The sequence below is a fragment of the Nicotiana attenuata genome, chromosome 12 (assembly GCF_001879085.1).
Source record: "Nicotiana attenuata strain UT chromosome 12, NIATTr2, whole genome shotgun sequence".
NCBI classification, from domain to species: Eukaryota; Viridiplantae; Streptophyta; class Magnoliopsida; order Solanales; family Solanaceae; genus Nicotiana; species Nicotiana attenuata.
In genome coordinates, this window is record NC_032000.1 from 9148641 (window position 1) to 9168536 (window position 19896).

The 19896-nt window shown below is 32.6% G+C and overlaps 1 protein-coding gene across 1 annotated transcript; it reads left to right on the forward strand.

Moving 5' to 3' along the window:
- Window positions 5853-9346, forward strand: LOC109235261 (myb family transcription factor EFM-like). The gene is made up of 5 exons (XM_019401305.1): window positions 5853-6215; window positions 6346-6668; window positions 6756-7029; window positions 7123-7199; window positions 8706-9346. Exons 1-5 carry the CDS (start codon window positions 6074-6076, stop codon window positions 9084-9086), a joined length of 1197 nt encoding a protein of 398 aa, XP_019256850.1. The 5' UTR covers window positions 5853-6073; the 3' UTR covers window positions 9087-9346.

Sequence of the window (19896 nt, forward strand, 5' to 3'; positions counted from 1 at the left end):
TGTTGATAAATTTCTATTTGAACAATGTTATCTTTCAACCAACTGTCTCAAGATATATCTTAAAAAGAATTTCTTAACAACTACTCCTTAGAAATGTGTAGATATTAGACAAAGTTACAGAAAAAAGTTAGCCCGAAATTTTAATCTTATTTGACTTTGATTAATTTCATAGAAAAACCAAGTATTCTCCGTTTAATAGATTTTTAAGCTCATGAACTACGTGTAGGGCTTGGTACCAAACTTATTAAGTGGGTCAATAAGTTCTTACCTAACATATATACATACTACTAGTTACCGAGTAACAAACTTGTTGGCATGGTAATGCTTATTACGATTTAAAAAAAAAAAGGCAGCCCGATGCACTAAGCTATCGTTATGCGCAGGATTTGGAAAAAAGCCGAACTACAAAGGTTATTGTACACCGCTTTACCTTGTATTGTAGTAATTTATTTCCAAAACAAACAACTTTGATGCATAGATTGGCTAGTCCTCGGTCTAAGTTGTTCTTGACCATGGTGAGCCAGCTTCAGGGGGGAAAAGTTCGTTCGATGTACAAAGTATTTCGCATTCACACAGGGTTCGATAAAAAACCGCATCTTAAGAGTGATGTAGGCAATTTATCCTATTGTAACAACTATCAGTGGCTGGTTTTACATCTCGTATCCGCAGGGTCGACTTTAGCATAAGGCAGCTAAAGCAAAGGCCTTAGGCCCCAAAATTATGAAGGCCCCATTTTTTACTAGTAATAATTATTTTTTTCCTTGAGCATTGAGTACTTTTGATGGAAAAAAATACAACATTTGTATAAAAAAGGAAAAGAAATTTTTGCTTTAGTGATGATTCTGACGGTTGGGTATTACTCTCGGGAATAAAAATAGTCTTTCGAGTACAGAAGAACATTTCCTGGAGATCTAATATGAAGGAAAAATACCATGGGAAGTGCAAAAAAGACTATTCGGTATAAATTCAAGAGCATTTTATACATCATGTAATTTGTATAATCTAAATTTGGTACGTTATAACATAGACTATCTTGTTCGCAAGCTATACTATTCTTTGGAGTAGTACAATGTATGTATTCACTGTTTTCTCCTTCTATACTAAGCGATGAAATATTTAAAAAGATAGTGTACCCAGTCTAACACTTAAATCGTCGTCACAAGTACGTTGGGAAAATCATATTGAAAGTATAAAGCAATAAAATTTTAAACTCCACAAATAAGTCTTTAATAATATTAGTAGAAGTTAGTGTGGATCAAAGACGAAAAGTGAAGCTTAATGTTTTGCAACATATGACCTTAAAATTTTTGAATCAAATTTTTAGGTCTCTTATTAAAATTTAACTTTAGGCTCCAAATATGATTGAGTCGCCCCTTCATATTCGTGATATATAAGTCAAAGGAGACAACTTTATCGTTGCTCCACGATTTGCTTCTCGGTGAGCCAGTTTTGGCCTTTGGGAACACCCTTAGAAAATATTACTGTATTGCAGAATTAAAATCAAGATATAAATGCCAATTGTCCGTTGGATACCAAAAAGGAGCATAGACTTATCTTCTTTACTTATTATTCTTTTTCTTTTTTCAACGGAGCAGAGACTTATCAAGTACTCTAAATTTGGTAAAAAGAATATTCGGATACAACTACCGTGTGAATGCGGTCCCCAAAGACATGGGACCCAATAAGCGACAACTGTGTCAGATCACCAATAGTGCGTTATTGTCACGCATTATGCATGCGTTTGGGACACACAAGAAACGATTCTGTTGGCCCTTTGAGAGAGTGAAAAGCCAAGTTCATTTGTGAGCATTGAATGGCAGAATCAACCATACGCGGAGGTAGATAGAGCGTGGTTTCACGCGCTGTGAGAAGATTCGTTAAAGTTTTATTATGTTGTCGTGATTCTTCTACGCCAAAACACGGAGTATATTCCAAGCAAAAGAAAGTTCTAGTTTAGATAGAGAAAAATATCTTTAAACGAGAAAAGGTAAATTGCATTTGCACCCTTCATGTTCCTCATATGTGCACATTTTGACCTCATAGTTTTTCCATGCTTTCTTGTTGAAGCCCCTCTATCTTGGCTCATCTCTACTCTTACCCATTTTGCATTTTGTTAGTGAATCAAGCTTGTGGAATGTGTTAATAAGGTGGTTGTCGACATGATTAAGCAAAAGTGTGACTTCAATGCTTGTTTCATGATAAGTGAGGCTTGCTCAGTTGGTAAAAGCACGTCCACCCACGACTGTTAGGTCCTGGGTTCGAGTCACACTGGAGGAGAAGTGTAGAAACACTATAGATCCTCCTAACTTGGGAGGGGTTAAAAAACAAAAAATGCTTGTTTCATCTTATTATTGTTCAAACGATGAGTTTGTTTGATCAAAGTTTGGTCTCTTATGTTCATTGGAAAGATAATATCTCAGCAAATTTTATGTTATTCATTTTCTTGCCGAATCTTCTGACGATTTAGGTTCCTAGTTGCTTCATGATTCCATAAGAGTCATTCATATATGTTAATCTATTTGTTTGCGCGAGTTCATGATTAATGTTACGCGGCGTCTTCCTGAGATTCCTTGGAAGGGCGACGTAAGGCTAAGCAACTGATGTCAGTGCAGTTACTGGTCCGCCAAGTGAGGTCCCTTCCGTATGCTAGACTAGATTGTCAGTGCCGTACGGGAAAATCATTGTCAAGAGCAATTGAGAGAACAGAAATGAGAATTGAGAATGAAAGAAAGCTTGATTGCATTAATGAAAGCTATTACAGAAAAGCAACGCGGTGTCGAGGGGGAGAGACACCAGTATAGAGAATTGATTGCTTGCTAGAAAGTTTGATTGCTTGATCCCCCCTAATAATGCTTAAAAAAAATAATCCAAAGCTACAAGACTAGACTTGACTAAGCTAGAGAAACATAATGGAAGTACATGAAATAAAACTACTCTATATTTACAATGAAAATGACTTAGTTTTCTATAAGGCAGCAGCAGGTCCGTTGTCAGCAGCAGTGTCTTTGGCATCACGGTCTGCGCGCGCGGCGCTGTTGGCATCTGCCTGCGGCTTGGCGCTGGCGAGGGATACCGGTGGGGCGACAGAGGCACCTGCGCGCTTGTCACTTGGCCCGGCCAAGACCACGGGGTCGTCCGTGGCACTAGACATTGGGAGGCTTGCTAGGACGCCACGGGGCGCGCCCAAGGGGTCATGGCTGGAAAGCCGCCATTGACATTAATCATGCACCTTTTCTTACCAAAAATATATACAGTCAATATAGTTTCTTCATCGGTTTATAAAAAGTTAAAACATGTGAAACAAAGAGCCCGTTTGGCCATGAAATTTTTCACTTTTTTTTGAAAATTTTCACTTTTTTCGAAATCATTGTTTGGCCATAAATTTTTTAATTTCACTTGAAGATAAATTTTGTGATTTTTCGAAAATTTGAAAAACTCCAAAAAACTGTTTTTAAAATTTTTCACTTAGATCACTTACAAAAATTCAAAAAGTGCTCAAAATTATATTCATGTCCAAACACAACTCTAATTTTCTAATACCATTTTCACTTGAAATTTTTTTCACTTTTTTTCGAAATTTTACAATCCTCATGTCCAAACACCCACAAAATAATAATAAAAATGATAGGTTATATACAAATAAACAAACATTTTGAAAGAATTACATAATGAGATTCAACAAATTTTACTTATAATCGGATAGTAATCTAATAGGAGTATGGGTGTTCATGGTTCGGTTTGGATCGGTTTTTCCCTAAAAAGAAACCAAACCAAGTAAGTCGGTTTTTCAAATATTAGAACCAAACCAAACCAATTAAGTCGATTTTTTCTCGATTCGGTTTATGTCGGGTTTTGTCGGTTTTTCGGTTTTTTCGGTTATTTGTCGGTTTTTTCTTAAATATAAGACATACACTACCAAACACATATTTCGGCGACCACATTTTCAACGTAACACTATCAAATCAATTGCCCTTTGAGAAATCTATTATTTACCAAGATATATTTATGATAATTGAATCAAATAGTGATGAATAATTTAAGGACTCAACTAAAAATATATTATTTTTAACACGAAATGGATTCTTACACTTAACAAAAGAAAACTACCAATCAAACTATAATGTAAAGGTAAAGAACTATACTAAAAGTGCAAACTATTAACATTTACCATAAAAAATTTGAAACTTTGTATAAAAATATACATATATATAGGTGTAATGATAAATTTGAAATAGCTACTCCTATAGTCGGTTTGGTTCGGTTTTTTTTTTTTGGTTTTTTTCTGATTAAAACCAAAACCAAACCAAATTTGATCGGTTTTTAAAATTCAAAACCAAAACCAAATCAAACCAAAAAGTATCGTTTTTTTTTTTGTCGGTTTGGTTTGGTTTTCGGTTCGGTTCGGTTTTTCGGGTTTTTATGAACACCCCTAAATAGGAGTATTGAAAATCAACTAATACAAAATACATATGCACTCAATAATACATTGTAATAGTGAGTATAAAAACATAACATAAATATGTATAGATGTGTATTTATATGTACATTGAAAACTATGAAAGTAGGTATATAATTCAAGCAGAAAAAATTGAATGCAACATTTATATTCATTGATACACCAAGTGAGAAAAGAGGTATCATAAATGAATTTCTTTAAACTTGGAGGACAAAAGAGCAAAATAATAAAAGAAAGGATAGTGAAGTCTTTGATCTTATCTGATAGTAATGTGTTACGTCAATGCCAGCCCACACTATAATAAGAATCACTCTTTCGAATATTCACAGAATACTTACCTCTCTTTTTCTCTCTGCCTAAAAACAAACCTAACTCATCAAAGATTCGTTCAGTACGCGACGCCCCGACCTCGACCCCTCACGCACCCCACCCCACCACCTTTCTAAAAACAAATTAATCATTTTGTTTTCTTCTTTTTTTGAAAAGATATCATATATTGAGGCCAAATAAAGATTTAAAGCTTATAAATTTGAAATTTTAATTCTCTTAAATTATTGAGCTTAAATGAATAATTTATATATAAATAAATACATACTTCGAACCAAAGTAATTTAATTTTTATTGTGTTTCACAATAATGTTAACTACTATATTAACTAATCGATTACGACAATAAGATCGAGTTTTGATATTTATTTTTTTGCCTTGTATATGTTATATATTCAATATTTTTTGTATATGATCCTCTAACACTACAAAAAATACTGGAATTAGCTACGAACGTCGTCGCTAATCTGTCGCTCGTAGCTTCAAGAATTTTTTGATAATCCGTCGCTAAATAATATTAGCGGCGGATTTTTCTGTTTAGCTACAGAATTTGTCCGTCGCTAAAACCTGATTTTTTAGTAGTGTAATTTTCGGCACTAAACTATCAAATTTTTGTAGTTCGAACTTGTAATATGCATCTAATCTACATATCACGCATTATGGTTTTACCATTTGATTAAGTTAATGTTTGGACATAAATTTAGTTGAAACTTTAAAGAATGAATTTTTGAAGTTGAGATGAAAAATAAATTTGAAAGTTGAAATGCGTTTTGACATGCATTTTACTTGTACAGATTTGGAGTTTTGTGGGTAGAAAATTTCAAAAACTACTCTAAAGCTGTTTTTGGGATTTGAAAATTTTATTTTCTGAATCTGTCATGGTTAAATCTATAAATAAACATATATTCGAAAATAATTTTTTTTAAAAAAAAGAAAAACTTCCAAATTTTATGGCTAAACAGGAGCTAAATTCTTAAGGTATGTGTATGTATATATATACACTTCAAACCATTATAAGAATTTTAATATATTTTTTCTAGTGTACCAAGTTTATTCCCTTTAGTGATTCTACTTAGATACTTTTATTCTAAATTTTCATTCCGGATCTCTCTATGCTTATTATACAAAACAAATAATCTTCCTCATTTAAATGCCTCTTGGTCCCCTCATTTCTCTTCCCACATTAAGCCTTAGCCTAAAAAATAAAGTTTCATACTTTCATCCTTAGGTCAATCATATCACAAAAGCTGGAAAATTCAAAGAAAATTTTCTTTTCTTTTCCTTCCCAAATATGATGATCAATAACCATGAAAATAATTACACAGAGAAAATGCAAAGATGTCAACAATATATTGATGCTTTAGAACAAGAACGTAACAAGATTCAAGTTTTTTCAAGAGAACTTCCTCTTTGTCTTGAACTTGTTACTCAAGGTACGTAACTAACACTATTTTGTTTAATTTCAAGCAAAACAACAAAACCCCATTTCTTTAATTTGTCCATTTTATTCATTGTTTGTGAATTTTTAATTTTAATTAATTTTTTTTTGTTTTGTTTGAGCAGCTATTGAAACATATAAGCAACAATTATCTGGTACGACAACTGAGTACAACCTTAATACACAATCTGATGTTGAATGTTCTGAGGAACATACATCTAGTGATGTTCCTATTTTAGAAGAATTTATTCCATTAAAAGGAACATTTTCTCATGAAGATGAAGATGAAGATGAACGTGATTCTCATAAATCAAAGACGTATAATATTAGTGATACAAGTTGTTCTAAGGATAACAAGAACAGTGACAAAAGTTGTAAAAAATCTGATTGGCTTAGATCTGTTCAGCTTTGGAATAATAATCAAACCCCAGATCCTACTCCAAAAGAGGTAATTTATTTTTCCTTTCTAAATTTTGTACTTACTATTTTGGTATTTAATTTTTGTTATCTAATTTTTTTTGTGGGGTTATTATAGGAATTAACACCTAAAAAGGTGGCAGTGGTGGAGGTGAAGAAAAATGGGAGTGGTGGAGCTTTTCATCCGTTCAAGAAAGAGAAAAGTGCTGCCGCCACTACGGAACCGCCGACGTCAGCCGTTGTTACGGCGGCGGCAGGTAGTTCCACGGCGGAGACCGGCAGTGGAAATAAAAAAGAAGATAAAGATGAAAAAAGAAAACAAAGAAGGTGTTGGTCTCCTGAATTACATAGAAGGTTTTTACAAGCCTTACAACAACTCGGTGGTTCTCATGGTAATAATTAAAAAAATAAATATTCGTTTTTACTTTTAATTCATTAATTATTTGTACTAATGATGGTGATTTTTTGTTGAAAATTATTTGCAGTTGCTACGCCAAAACAAATTAGGGAATTAATGAAGGTGGATGGACTTACTAATGATGAAGTTAAAAGTCATTTACAGGTTTGTTTTATAATTTTTTGGCTCCTTTCTTTTTTTAAAAGTATTACTTCCTCCGTTTTAATTTATGTGAACCTGTTTGAGTGGACACGGAGTTTAAGAAATAATGAAGATTTTTAGAATTTGTGGTCCTAAACAAGTTAAAAAGGGGCCAGAGTGTTTGTGTGGTTATAAAAGCTTCTCATTAAGGATAGAATTGTAAGTTTAAGTTAAATTGTTTTCAATTTAGAAAGGATTCATTCTTTTTGAAACGGACCAAAAAGGAAATAGTTTCACATAAATTGAAACGGATGAGTACTACTTATTTCCTTTTGCTTTGGCAAACGTGAAGCATGATAAACTTTGATATAGCAAAAATTGGAAAGTGCCATATTATTTTTTGTTTTTTAGTGGAAATTTGAATTAGGGTCATGTCTGCTTTGTATTATTTGGATAGACTCAGATTTTTGGATAACTACATCTTTATTTCCAATAATTTTTTTTTCACTTCAAAACTAATTAATAATTTCTTTTTTGTTGTAAAATCTATGACTTTTGCTTTTAGTAAAATTTGGTAACTGCAGCTGTATATCTTTAGCTGAGCTTAAAAACAAAAAGCTACTTGAATTTTAGTAAAATATAGCAAGCTTTCTATAATTGTTTGTACTATTTATTTTATGTGGATACCACATCAAGCAATATATATGATGTAGCAGAGTTCCAATATATAGAGTCGGGGCGAATCCCTGATCCTCTTGGTAAATAACTTAATTTTCAACTAATTGCACCATTTCACTTTCTTGCAGTATGGGTGCCAATCGTTAATATTGTTCTAATTTTAAAAAATATGTACATAAAATATTTAATTTTACGAAGAGATCATAGATTTACCTGTCTCATAATCTTGCCTATGATTCCGTCCCTGTATAGAGTAATTGGTTTTAGTATGCTTTCTTCTAATGATGCATTTTTTCCAAGTTATGTAGTACTAAGTCGAAGTTGGTGTTTGGACATAGATTTGGTTGAAACTTGAAAAAAGAATTCTTGAAGTTGTGTTGAGATTTTAATTTTTGAAAGTTGAATTTGTGTTGTGATATGCATTTTATTTGAGAAAAAAATGAAGTTTTGTGAGTGGAAGAAAAAATTTCACCCAAAAACTGCCCTAAACTAATTATTGGGAATTTAATTTTCTTTTTTCAAATTGATTATTATCTATGAACAAACATTATTTTAAAATAAAAATTGAAAAAAATAACCAAAATATATGGCAAAACGGGAGCGAAATTTAAACTGATTAAATTGAAACATATTTTTATGCATATCAATCAATATTGAATACAATCGGTAGGACTCAAAATATTTGCACAGTCAATTTATAACTTATAAGTTAATTATAAATAAATTGCTATAATAAATACTAGAATAATAATAGTAACTAATTTTTCACTACAATTACATCATTTTATCTTTTACATAATTGTTCCAAGATGTCAAACCTGACCTAAGTACCATCTTTTGCCTATGTTACAGAAATATCGATTGCACACAAGAAGACCTAGCCCTTCATCAATTCACAACAACCACCAACAACCACCACAGTTCGTGGTAGTCGGAGGAATATGGGTTCCTCCACCAGAATACTCCGCCATGGCCGCCGCAGCACCATCGGCCTCCGGCGAAGCATCGGGAGTTGCCAATTCTAATGGAATTTATGCACCTATAGCCACCTTACCAAAGGGTCCCCTCCATGATATATCAGGTGGAACCCTAAAACAAAGGCAACACAATAACAAGCCGTCGCGCTCCTCCGAGCGCGGCAGCGGCAGCCATAGTGACGGCGGCGGCGTACATTCTAATTCTCCGGCGACTTCTTCTTCTACACATACTACTACTGCTTCACCACCTTACTGAAAAGTGTAGAAAATTTTGTAAACTTTGGTTCTTGTAATATATTTTTGTTCCTTTCTACTATTATAAAATAGAGTCATATAGAGTTATTTTTCGGTCTAAAGAAAACTTCTCGTATTTATTCTTTTATATTTTCTGTGATATCTTTTGAGGATCTTAGACGCAATTTGACAGTGACAGATTTTGAATAATATGGTGGGTTCCCATTGTTTTGGATTATTGAAATCTGGAATATTAGATCAATAATAAAGCGTTTAACTTAAGCAGAGTTATTCTTTTCTTTATAGCAATATTATTTGTATTTAGCTTAATTTCGTAAAACCTGATTGGTCTCTAGATATTTTATGGTTTATATAGGTAATCTATTTTATTTTACGATTATAAGTTCTCCCTTTTTATGAAGGGATCATTTGGTTGGAATAAGTTATCCTAGGATTAATGATCCCTAAATTAGTTATTCCGGTATTGTTATCCTATCCTTCCATATGGATAAAAAAGGATTTTTTTCACTTTTAGCCAGCGTTAGAAATTATTTACATTTGGTGGCCGAAAAAGTGAATAAAATATATATAATTTTTGTATATGACATGCAAAATGTGTATATATTCGAAAAATATACAAAAAATATATATTTTTGGCTATTATTTTGAGAGCGGCTATACAATGTCATTTTTTCAAAAAATAACACTACAATTTTAAAATAACTAATCCCTGGATTAGTCAGGATTAGTTATACTGAGATTTTATCCCAATCAAATATGGAATAAAACTCATCTCAAATTTAATCTCGAAATTAATTATTCCTTATCGCTCATGCCAAACGAGCCCAAAAAGATACATGTAGATATCTTCTCATGACAAGATATTAGTGCAAAAGTTATATTTCTTGATAAAACTACATTTAAAGTTCACTTTTTAAATAATAATAGTAGAAAAGAAAGTTTAGATTCTTGTAGCATGATAATAGTAAATGAAGATAATGTAGTTAGGTAAGTATCACAGTCATTGCCTAGAGATTAAAATTATTCCAGATTTTGGAATCCACCTTTTTGCCTCATAATATATGTTTCTTATTAATTACTCTAGCTGTAGTGCAACTGTACCAGCTTAATTGACAAAAAAAAGAACAAAATCCCCAACCCTTTCCAACCAAAGAAATACAAAGATAAAATTAATTTAAAAGCCTTGACTTTTGAGCAAATCTTCTACTATTAATTCATATTATAATGTGTCACATAGGTAAAAGATCTCATATTGAAATTTTTGGGAAATTTTATTTGGCGTAGAAGTTACTCTTCCTCTTTGTCTGACTCATCTCTTATCACATGCTTTTCCTCGCGTTTCTTATCAATATTGTCGAAAAGCTACAGTTATACAAAGGAAAATGAACTTTTAATTTATTTATTTTTGGTATGGGGAGGGGGTTCATTGAAAATAAAGAATTTTCATATGATTATATCTTCACCCAGTGTGACGAATTCAAAAACTTCCCTTATTCAAGATTTAATATATAAATGAAAAGTAATATATATATATATATATATATAAAAAAAAATCGATGAAAAATTACTAAGTGATCACCTATGTCGGTTATAGCTTCCTACTTGACTTGAAGACATAACTGAGACCTAACTGTCATTAGATTTGTAGAACATCAGCATGTACGTAATAACGTAAATATTGGAGTAGGTTGGCAAATGGGTAGGTCGGGTCGAATATGAGCGGGTCGAAAACGGATAATGCAAAAATAGATAAATTATTCGATCGGACCATATTTAATAACGATAGAAAATGGGTTAACCGGCGGATAATATGGGTAACTATATTATCTATTTTTTTTTTTATTATAATCACTTTTGGGAGAATTCCTAATCTCCCAAACTCAAGGAACCCCCAATTTGAGTCTTTAGAAATGTAAAAGTTAAACTCTTAGTTATCCATTAGCTATCCATTTTCTAAGTGGATAATATGATTTTTATCCATATTTGACTCGTTTTTAAAAAATTTATTATCCAACCTATTTTCTAGTGGATAATATGAATGGATAATTATTTTTTTAATCCATTTTGCCATCACTGTATTAGAGGCATCTTCTTTGCTGTGATTCAATGAATTATATGTGTCACTCCAATAGTTAAAACAATATCATATATAAGAGAGGACTTGAACCAAATCTTGTGGTGATTTTCTTGAAAAGAATATTTTCCATTTTATTCTTTAATTCTTTGATCAACACAATGGTTATATACTAAGATTGTCCTAATTACTGCCGGCTCTTGCATAAAAGTTCGGAATTCTATCACGACTCATATAATTTATTTGGTTCAAAATTTATTATTTATACTTATTTATTAATTTGTAAACACATATCAGGATTCGAGTCAAAGTTATTGAGTTCGAATAAATTAGTATGTACATAGGATTAACTCTCATTTGTCTTTGCTTTCAAATACTCTTTTTTAACTTCAACTTTAAATACTGTTTTGCAACATCAACCAAATATTAACCAATCACCTACAAAGAAGCCAATTAGCCACGATAATAATGATGATAAAACCAATTGAAAATGAAAAACCTCCCACCAATTGGTTAGATCCATTTGTGAAGAAAGTTAAAAAGAAAAATAAATAGATATATAATGAGTGTATAGTGGTGTACGATAATGACGGTTCCTAGCTATTCGAATATTCCTAGGCATAGAAGAATATGCATCTAATGGTTATTATTATTCTATTTACTACTAAGTTGGATTAATATTAATTATTTAACTAGGTCAATTATAATTATGTTAATTAATAAGGTCTTGTCCCTCATGCATGTTAGGTATCATTTCTATTTCATTGGTCAAGTATATTCCCTTATTTTTTAACTTATCTTCAATGTCAAGAAAAAGATATTCTGATCTTTGAGAATCTTACCTTGTCCAAGATTCTATTGGCCTTTTTCTCTCTGCTATTGAAGTATTATTTTGGCTATTCATATAGTCCAAACATGAGTTTATTGGCTTTTTCTTGGTCAATCACCACCATTTGCAATTTTGATTAAAATACTTCTTAAAATTAATTTAAGTTATATATATTGATGTTGTATATAACTTAAGTATTAACTCGACTTTAGTAACCTCATCACCTATTTAGATAATTTTAAAGTATTGCGGCGGGAAGTCATATAGCCGACCCCAACTTATTTGAGATTGAGGTATAGCTATTGCTATTGCCCCCCTCCCCTCACAAATATAATTAATAAGAAGAATTAATCCAAATAACCGTCAACTCAACCGTTTAAACTAACAATGACCGGTGGATATATAATTAGTGTATAATATGTATATAATCATGTGTAATCAGTATCTCTTATGTGTATGCTGGCTAGGAAAAGTAAACAATGAATGTAACTAGCTAGTCGTGTAAAAGTCCCATATATACAATAATGAGAATCTAATAGACTTTGTACAAAATAATATATATCTCTAGGTCTAATTTGGCCAAAAATAAGGATTTGATCATATTTTTTGATATTCTCTTTTTATGCTCAACTAACTCAACGTCAACATTGTCTTAATCAAATTTTAGATAACTTAGGAGTTCAATAATAATATTTTAAAGGTCAAAGTTATCAAGTTAATATTATGGATCCGGCTTTTCATCCACTTCTATTTACAAAAATATAAAATCCTTTTTTTCGAAATGAATAGGCAGTCTAGAGTTTCGCTTTGTCTTACCAGTAGTAGTAGCACTAGTCGTATATCTTCTGATTCCTAGTCCCTTATTTTTATACAGTATGTCATTATTATCGGCATAATCTGCACTAATCTCGTAGTTTCGTATCCCTGTATCTCTGGTATTACTCATTGTACTACTTGCTTCATTGTCTTATTACCTTGCTGTTGCTATTGATTCTCTATTGCTTTATTTTACTATTCTTGAGACTATGGTCTTTCAGAAACAACTTTTCTATCTTCACAAGTTAGGGGTAAAATCTGCGTACACACTACCCTTGTGAGATTTCACTGAGTTTGTTATTGTTGTTGTTGAATCGATCCCCTGTTTGCTACTTGAACTTTATTAAACCCTACATTTCTTGTTTTCAAATATAAAAAAAGTTAGATCAGGAGAGCCTACATGGGCAAACAAAGTCAAGCCATATCGGCATGTGATGTTTCCAAATTTTCTAAGACGACCTAGGACTTATAGAACCACAACATATTAAAGTATTTTAATAACCCTAACTATAAATGGACGCAATTCTTTATTCTATGTATGTACACAATACTTAGAACTTTGGACAAGCCACGACTATTGTGTCATTTATTACCTAGACTAGATTGCACAAAAGATAGACTACTGTGGGGGCTGCTAAATTATAAATATGGCCTTTCGATAAATGCAAAAGCCAAATGTCCTTTGCTATATTCTCTTAGAACAACATATACAATATAATTGTCCTTTTTTAGTATGTTGTGAGAATTCAATTGTCAATTTTAGGACACTTCTCGTACTTGGGAACGCGATAGACTTTGTGACTGAATACGTGGATTAGTGCGTTGTTTAATTTATCTTTTAAAATATGTTATCTTTTCCGTCTTTTTTATTTGTTGTCTCTTTTACTTTTCAATACGATTCTTTATTATCACACGTCTTTTAACCTTAACTTCATATGTGTTGACATTGCGTGAAAAAAGTAAAACATTAACGAATATTGAGCAAACACTTAAGAATAATCTCAACTAATGTCTAATATAAAAATTCTTATTACATATTTTAACCAAATATGTCTCGTCAAGGCCACTCTATACAGCTATGTTTATGATTGTTTCCCTTCAATCTCAAGGGTTCTTTGAATGCTTAGCTAGATCAGCTGGAGCCTTTTCAAAATTGTTGTATTAAAACTCTAAGGGCTCGTTTGGTACGAGAGATACTGGATAATTAATTTTGAGATTAAATTTGAGATGAGTTTATCCCACATAAAAAAAATAAACTCACCAAGAAGTTAAGGGGTGTCATTATATAGTATATATACATATATTTTTCTGAAATTACCGAGCTAAACAGTGTAATTTTCCAACGAAGAGGTGCCAACCAGTACATGTGGCTCCGCCACTGGTAAGTAGTAATACTGATCATAAGAAGTGCAACCCCGATCAATTTCATTGATTGGGATCGTTACGATCTGAATCTATCCCCCATATTCTTGGAAAATGGCTCGTTTTTGAGCATTTTAGCTAAAAAATATTTATTTTAAAAGTACTTTTATGATTTATTCGGAAAAAAACCTAAAAAGTGCTGAAAGCTAAGCTAAACTCAAATTTCTTTTGGCTTATAGGTTATGAATAAATTCAACGAGGAAAAAAAAAGTCTTTGATTAGAAGCCATGTTATCCATATAGCTAGATCTATACTGCATTCGCATAAAAAATGCTGTATATGTAAAATAGATTTCTCCAATTGTGATTGAACGTGTTTAATTAAAATGAATGTAACACCCCGTACATTCGGACTAGGTGTGGATATGTTAAATGGGTATTAATTTGATACTGAGAGGTATGAAGTTTTAACAGGATGAGTATGGGTGAAAATAGTTGTTTTAGAATCAAGACGAATAGTGAGATGTACAAGATTCGATAAAATCTACTAAGTTTACAAAAGGTCTATTTTGCAGAAGGATTTAGTAAAAATTTGTAATGTATTTGGGAAAACTCGAAACATAAAAGTTGTAGGCCTTCGAAATAGCTTTCCAACTATATATTGTGGAGCCCGAAGGGATCTCTGTGCAAAAAGTTATGTGCGTTTTACAGAACAATGCGCAATATGCGCGCCCGGAGGGTCACGTGCGCGGCCGCGCACTTGTGGCAATGTACTGCCATTTTGCGCGGTCAGGTGCGCGGGGGGCACACTTGGGGGGTCATTTAAAGCCCTACTTCGTCCCCACACCCCCAAAACACAAAAAAAACTTGCTCTAGAAAGGGAAGCTCTCAATAACCTAACTCCTTAAAGGTCCCTCCACCACCCAAGGTAAGTTTTAATGGTGATTCTAAGTTAATTTCAATTTTCCAATATCTTATTAACATGGATAAACCCTCCATATCATTAGATATTCGATTGGGACATCATTGTTGAGAGAAGGAACCCTAAAACTCGAACTCAAGGAGATTGAACTTCAAAAAGGTAATGTCTTCACCCTCTATTGATTCTAGCATTGGATTAATGATTATACACTCTTGTTCATGAGTTATGAGTTGATGGGTTTGATAGAAAAACATGAACGGATTATAGGTTTGGGTTGTTGATTGTTGACTATTGATTAAGGGTGTTGTTTACCGTATAGGTGATGAAGAATGATGTTGATTATAACTTTTTGAGACTCTAGAATTTATCTAGGAGCACGAGAATGGGTTATTGGGTGTATAAACACCATTAATAAGGACTATGAAACTTTATTCTCACCAAGTGTTTGATAAAATACTTAAGTGATCAAAACACGAGTATCATAGCTAATGTGGAATCCTTTTGACTTGTATTGATATATATTAAAGTTTAAAGGTGATAATAGGCTATAATTACGTATTTTAGTCGCTTATTACACTCAAATTTACTGCACTTTAGTTGAGTTTGCGCTTTAATCGTTAGTGTTTTGCACTAACGGTGTGTTTTATGCCTTGTAGGAGTGATTTCGAGCTATATAGATGTTATGGAATAAATTCAAGTGATTTAGAGCTTTGAAGTCTGCGTAAAAGCCCAAGGAATTAAGCCGGGATCATATTCGGGGATCAACGGATGATAGAGCAACAAAACGAAGAATCGAGTAGACATATTGCGCACTGTCTAGTAAAATGTACATAACTTTTGGCTCAGAACTCCATTTGGACTAAACAATATATGGTTGGAAAGCTAACTCAAAGGGATACAACTTTCATGATTTGTATTTTTGCAAATTCCAAATGGAATAGGGTGAAAAACGCGGTCGAAAACCGCGGACCTGAGGCGGGCTGAGGCGGTATACTTGCCATATACCGCGGCAGTCCAGACGTGAAATATTATCCTTTTTCGCATAGGAGAAGATATAATTGTTTGGTCCCGACCCTACTTGAAATATATACATGGAAAGACGGTATTTTAAGGTGTTGGACATATTTTTGACACATATTCGACCTAAGGAGGCAGATACACAATAGGAGCAAGGTGGGGAATTCTTCTACGAGTTTTTCCTTCCTCTTTCTATTTTTCATTGTTGGTTATGACTTTTAGTATTGTAGTTTTACATACTATTATAAATATCTAATTTGTTATCTGGGGTTTTGATGGAACTTTTTGTAGGATAAATTCTTGTTATGTTTTTGTATAATTGAGCCGTAATATTTTCTCTATTTGTTCAACTATATTATTCTTGTGGTTAATTGAAGGGACCTCAATTAGCTGTGGCTATTTAGTATGTATTACTCGGGAGAGAGTGCATATTTAGGTAGTTGTTGAAAAACATCACTCCCGGCGTATGTGAAGAATCAATAACCAAGGGTTTAAAGGTGGGATTAGGGATAACGAAACCTTGGGTGCGATCTAAGTGAGCTGTAACAAAAGCCAACTAGCATAACTCGGGAGAGTGCGTCTAGTAAATTGTGGTAATTACTCGGGAGAGAGTTACGACAGTTAGAGCGCTCATGATCGGTAGAGAATACTTAGGCGAATTTATAGAAAATGTAGCGGGAAGGATTCCGACAATTGGGGAAATCATAACCCTAGACCTCCTTAATCTTGACTCCAATCCTTATCCTTGTTAATTGATAGTTTTATGGCTTTCTAGATTTGTTAGTTAATTAGATAAAAATAAATATTATAATCTTTATAATTAGAGAATTGTTTGGACTTTTGTTTCTTAGCGATGCTGAACAAGTATATCTAAGCCTTAGTTCTGTGGGATTCGACTCCGGACATGTAAGCCGGATTATATTTGCAGCGACCGCTTTGTCCTTTTTATAAGGCATAGTTGGGCGTGATCAAAAGGGTTGACATATATTATATTACGCTCAAGAGCAGGAAGTTAAGCTATGTGAGGCTAACTCTCTATGTTTGGGAATGGTAATGATTCTCCCTACACTATGTTTCTTTTACCACGTTACTAATTGCCTCAGAAATATAGTTAAGCCTAGTTCCTTGAATAGTTGCAAAACTTCTATTCTCTAGCTTCGTAACTCGTTGAAGACTTTCATGATTCTCCCTATGAGTCTTAATCTAGAGTACTCACCATGTCATAAACAATTGAAGTTTCAATTTTCATAATCAGTTTATGAATACATGTCTCGGTCGAGCTCTATTCAGCATTCAAGTATCATGTAACTTAGTATGGTTCAGTATTTCAGCATCATATATTTCAGTATGATTCTCAATTCCTGAATGTTGAACACCTGTATTTAGTCCTGATGCCGTACTTTATATGCTTTATGCATACTTGGGCTTGAGGCCGCAGTTTATGCTTTATGCATGTTTGGGCCTGAGGCCCTAGTTTATGCTTTATGCATTTTTGGGCATGAGGCCGTAGTTATATATACGTATACTTGGGTCTGAGGTCGTAGCTTGTGCACATATTTATTGGGCCCGAGGCCGCAACTTACTTAGATAAACAGGTTGTTCATCATTCAGAAGAGGAAGTATTCATATCCTTGCTTCCTTTGTTCAGTTCAATTATTAGCTATCATTATCAGTTATTAGTTATCATTTCAGTTTCAGTTTCAATAGTTATCATTTCAGTTATCACTTTAGTTTCAGTTTTAGCATTTATAATTCTTTCTTTCAGTTGCTTTACATACCCGTGCAATTCACAGGTTGACGATTCAGAGCGCTAGGATTCTCGTACCGGCTATTTGGTGATCCCCAGTTCTTTCGGGGCATTATCATTACCTTACAGTCTTCAGTATTTTTAGACAGTCAGTGTTTTTAGTACTTCATTAGAGGCTTCATAGACTAGAGTAATTGTTTGACAGAGTAACAGGCATTTAAGGTTAAGCAATGTTGCTACATATATGTTTCAGGTCTATATTAGTGTCTCCGCATTTGACTTATATCATTTAGACTTTCAGTACATCAACATGTGTTAGTTTATCTTCCGAATTCAGTATGTTATGATATCACATGTTGATTCAACCAGCCAGTTGGTTCGCTCGGTCACATGTAGTCAGGCACCGAGTATCGTATTACGTCCAGGCCCAGGTTCGGGGCGTGACAATGAACATCTCCAATTATATTTAGATTAAAATTTAATTTTTGATGAAAATAACTAACAACAAAATTATACGTAAAAACATGTCATGCATTAAAGGGTGGCACAATATATACTTAATTGAATATAAATACATTCTTGTCACTAAATCTTTTGATAAAAAAGAAGCTTGGTCAAACAAGTTAAAAGTTATAATATAATGCATCTCTAACCCTTTTCCATTAATAGTTGATTGTGGCATTAACATAACATGCATTCTTTTTCGTGATAGACATTGAATTTTGTGACAAGTGTTAGTTTTTTCGCACTAAAAAACGATAATTTAATTGCTCGAGAAATATATTATATTAAAACCACCAACCCTTTACATTATAGTGTTTCAATTGATGGGTTACACATTTTGAAATAAAAAAAGAAAAAGAAACCACCTTTCTCTACATTATATTGTTATAAGAGGTTAAAAATAAAACACAGCCAGGAAAAAGAAAAAGAAAAAAAAAACCACCACACAAACTAATATATGAAGATTGCTAAATTTCAAACTTGAACTATGGACTTTGCTAAGAAGAATTAATTCAAATAATCGCCCATCCAACCACTTAAAATAAAAATAGAGAATAAAAGTATATACATGCATAATTTATGTATTACATATGTATAGTTGTATAATTAATATAATAATTTATGCATATGACTAGAAAAATAAATAATAAATATGATTGATTATTTGTGCAAGAATACCATTTGCCAATTAAATGGACCCTTATGGTCTATGAGATCTGGGCTTTCCAAAATCTTAGTGAATGGGCTTAGTGGTTTAATTTGCTGAAATTGTCATAGGTAATGCTATTGACATTATATAGCTATACTCAAAATAATTGGCTATATATATATATATATTGCATGAGTTGTATATGAAAATAAAATGTAGGTAAATAAGATATAGAATAAATAAATAAATAAATTATAAAAACTCGTTAAAAGTTTAATATTTATATTTATTTTAATTGTAAGTGGTCACATAAGGAAATTTTTTCTGTTGCACATTATCTTTGATTAAATGGTTGTTAATTTCATTTAGGACTATAATGTAACGGTTCAATTCTCGTTTGGATTAATAAGTACGAAAAAAGGTCCAAATATCTCTTGTACTATACGAAATTGAGCATATTTGAACTTTGTTAATACTTTAGCCCATATATGCTCTTACCGCGCGTCACATAATTGATCCATATATGCCCTTACCGTCACATAGTTGGTCCATATATGCCCTTTTCGAAACGGAATCCATGCAAACTAGTTAGCTCTTTCTTTAATTGTATTAAAGTGTATTACAAACACTATATCCTATTTATCAATACTATTTTTTCTTTATCTTTCTCTTTTTTTTTTTCTTCATTTTTTTCTCTTTTTCTTTCTCCCATATCCTCCGATTTCCTTTTTGCCGATGCTTATCCATTTCCATCACCAATTTCATGTGATTTTATTCCTAAAAATCAAACCTACACCACCAACACCTTCCAAGCGAGAAGGCTCTAGTTCTTCTCAAAAGAAGGAGATGAAAATTATCGAAGGAATTTTTTCGGTGGTGTTAATTTGGTGAA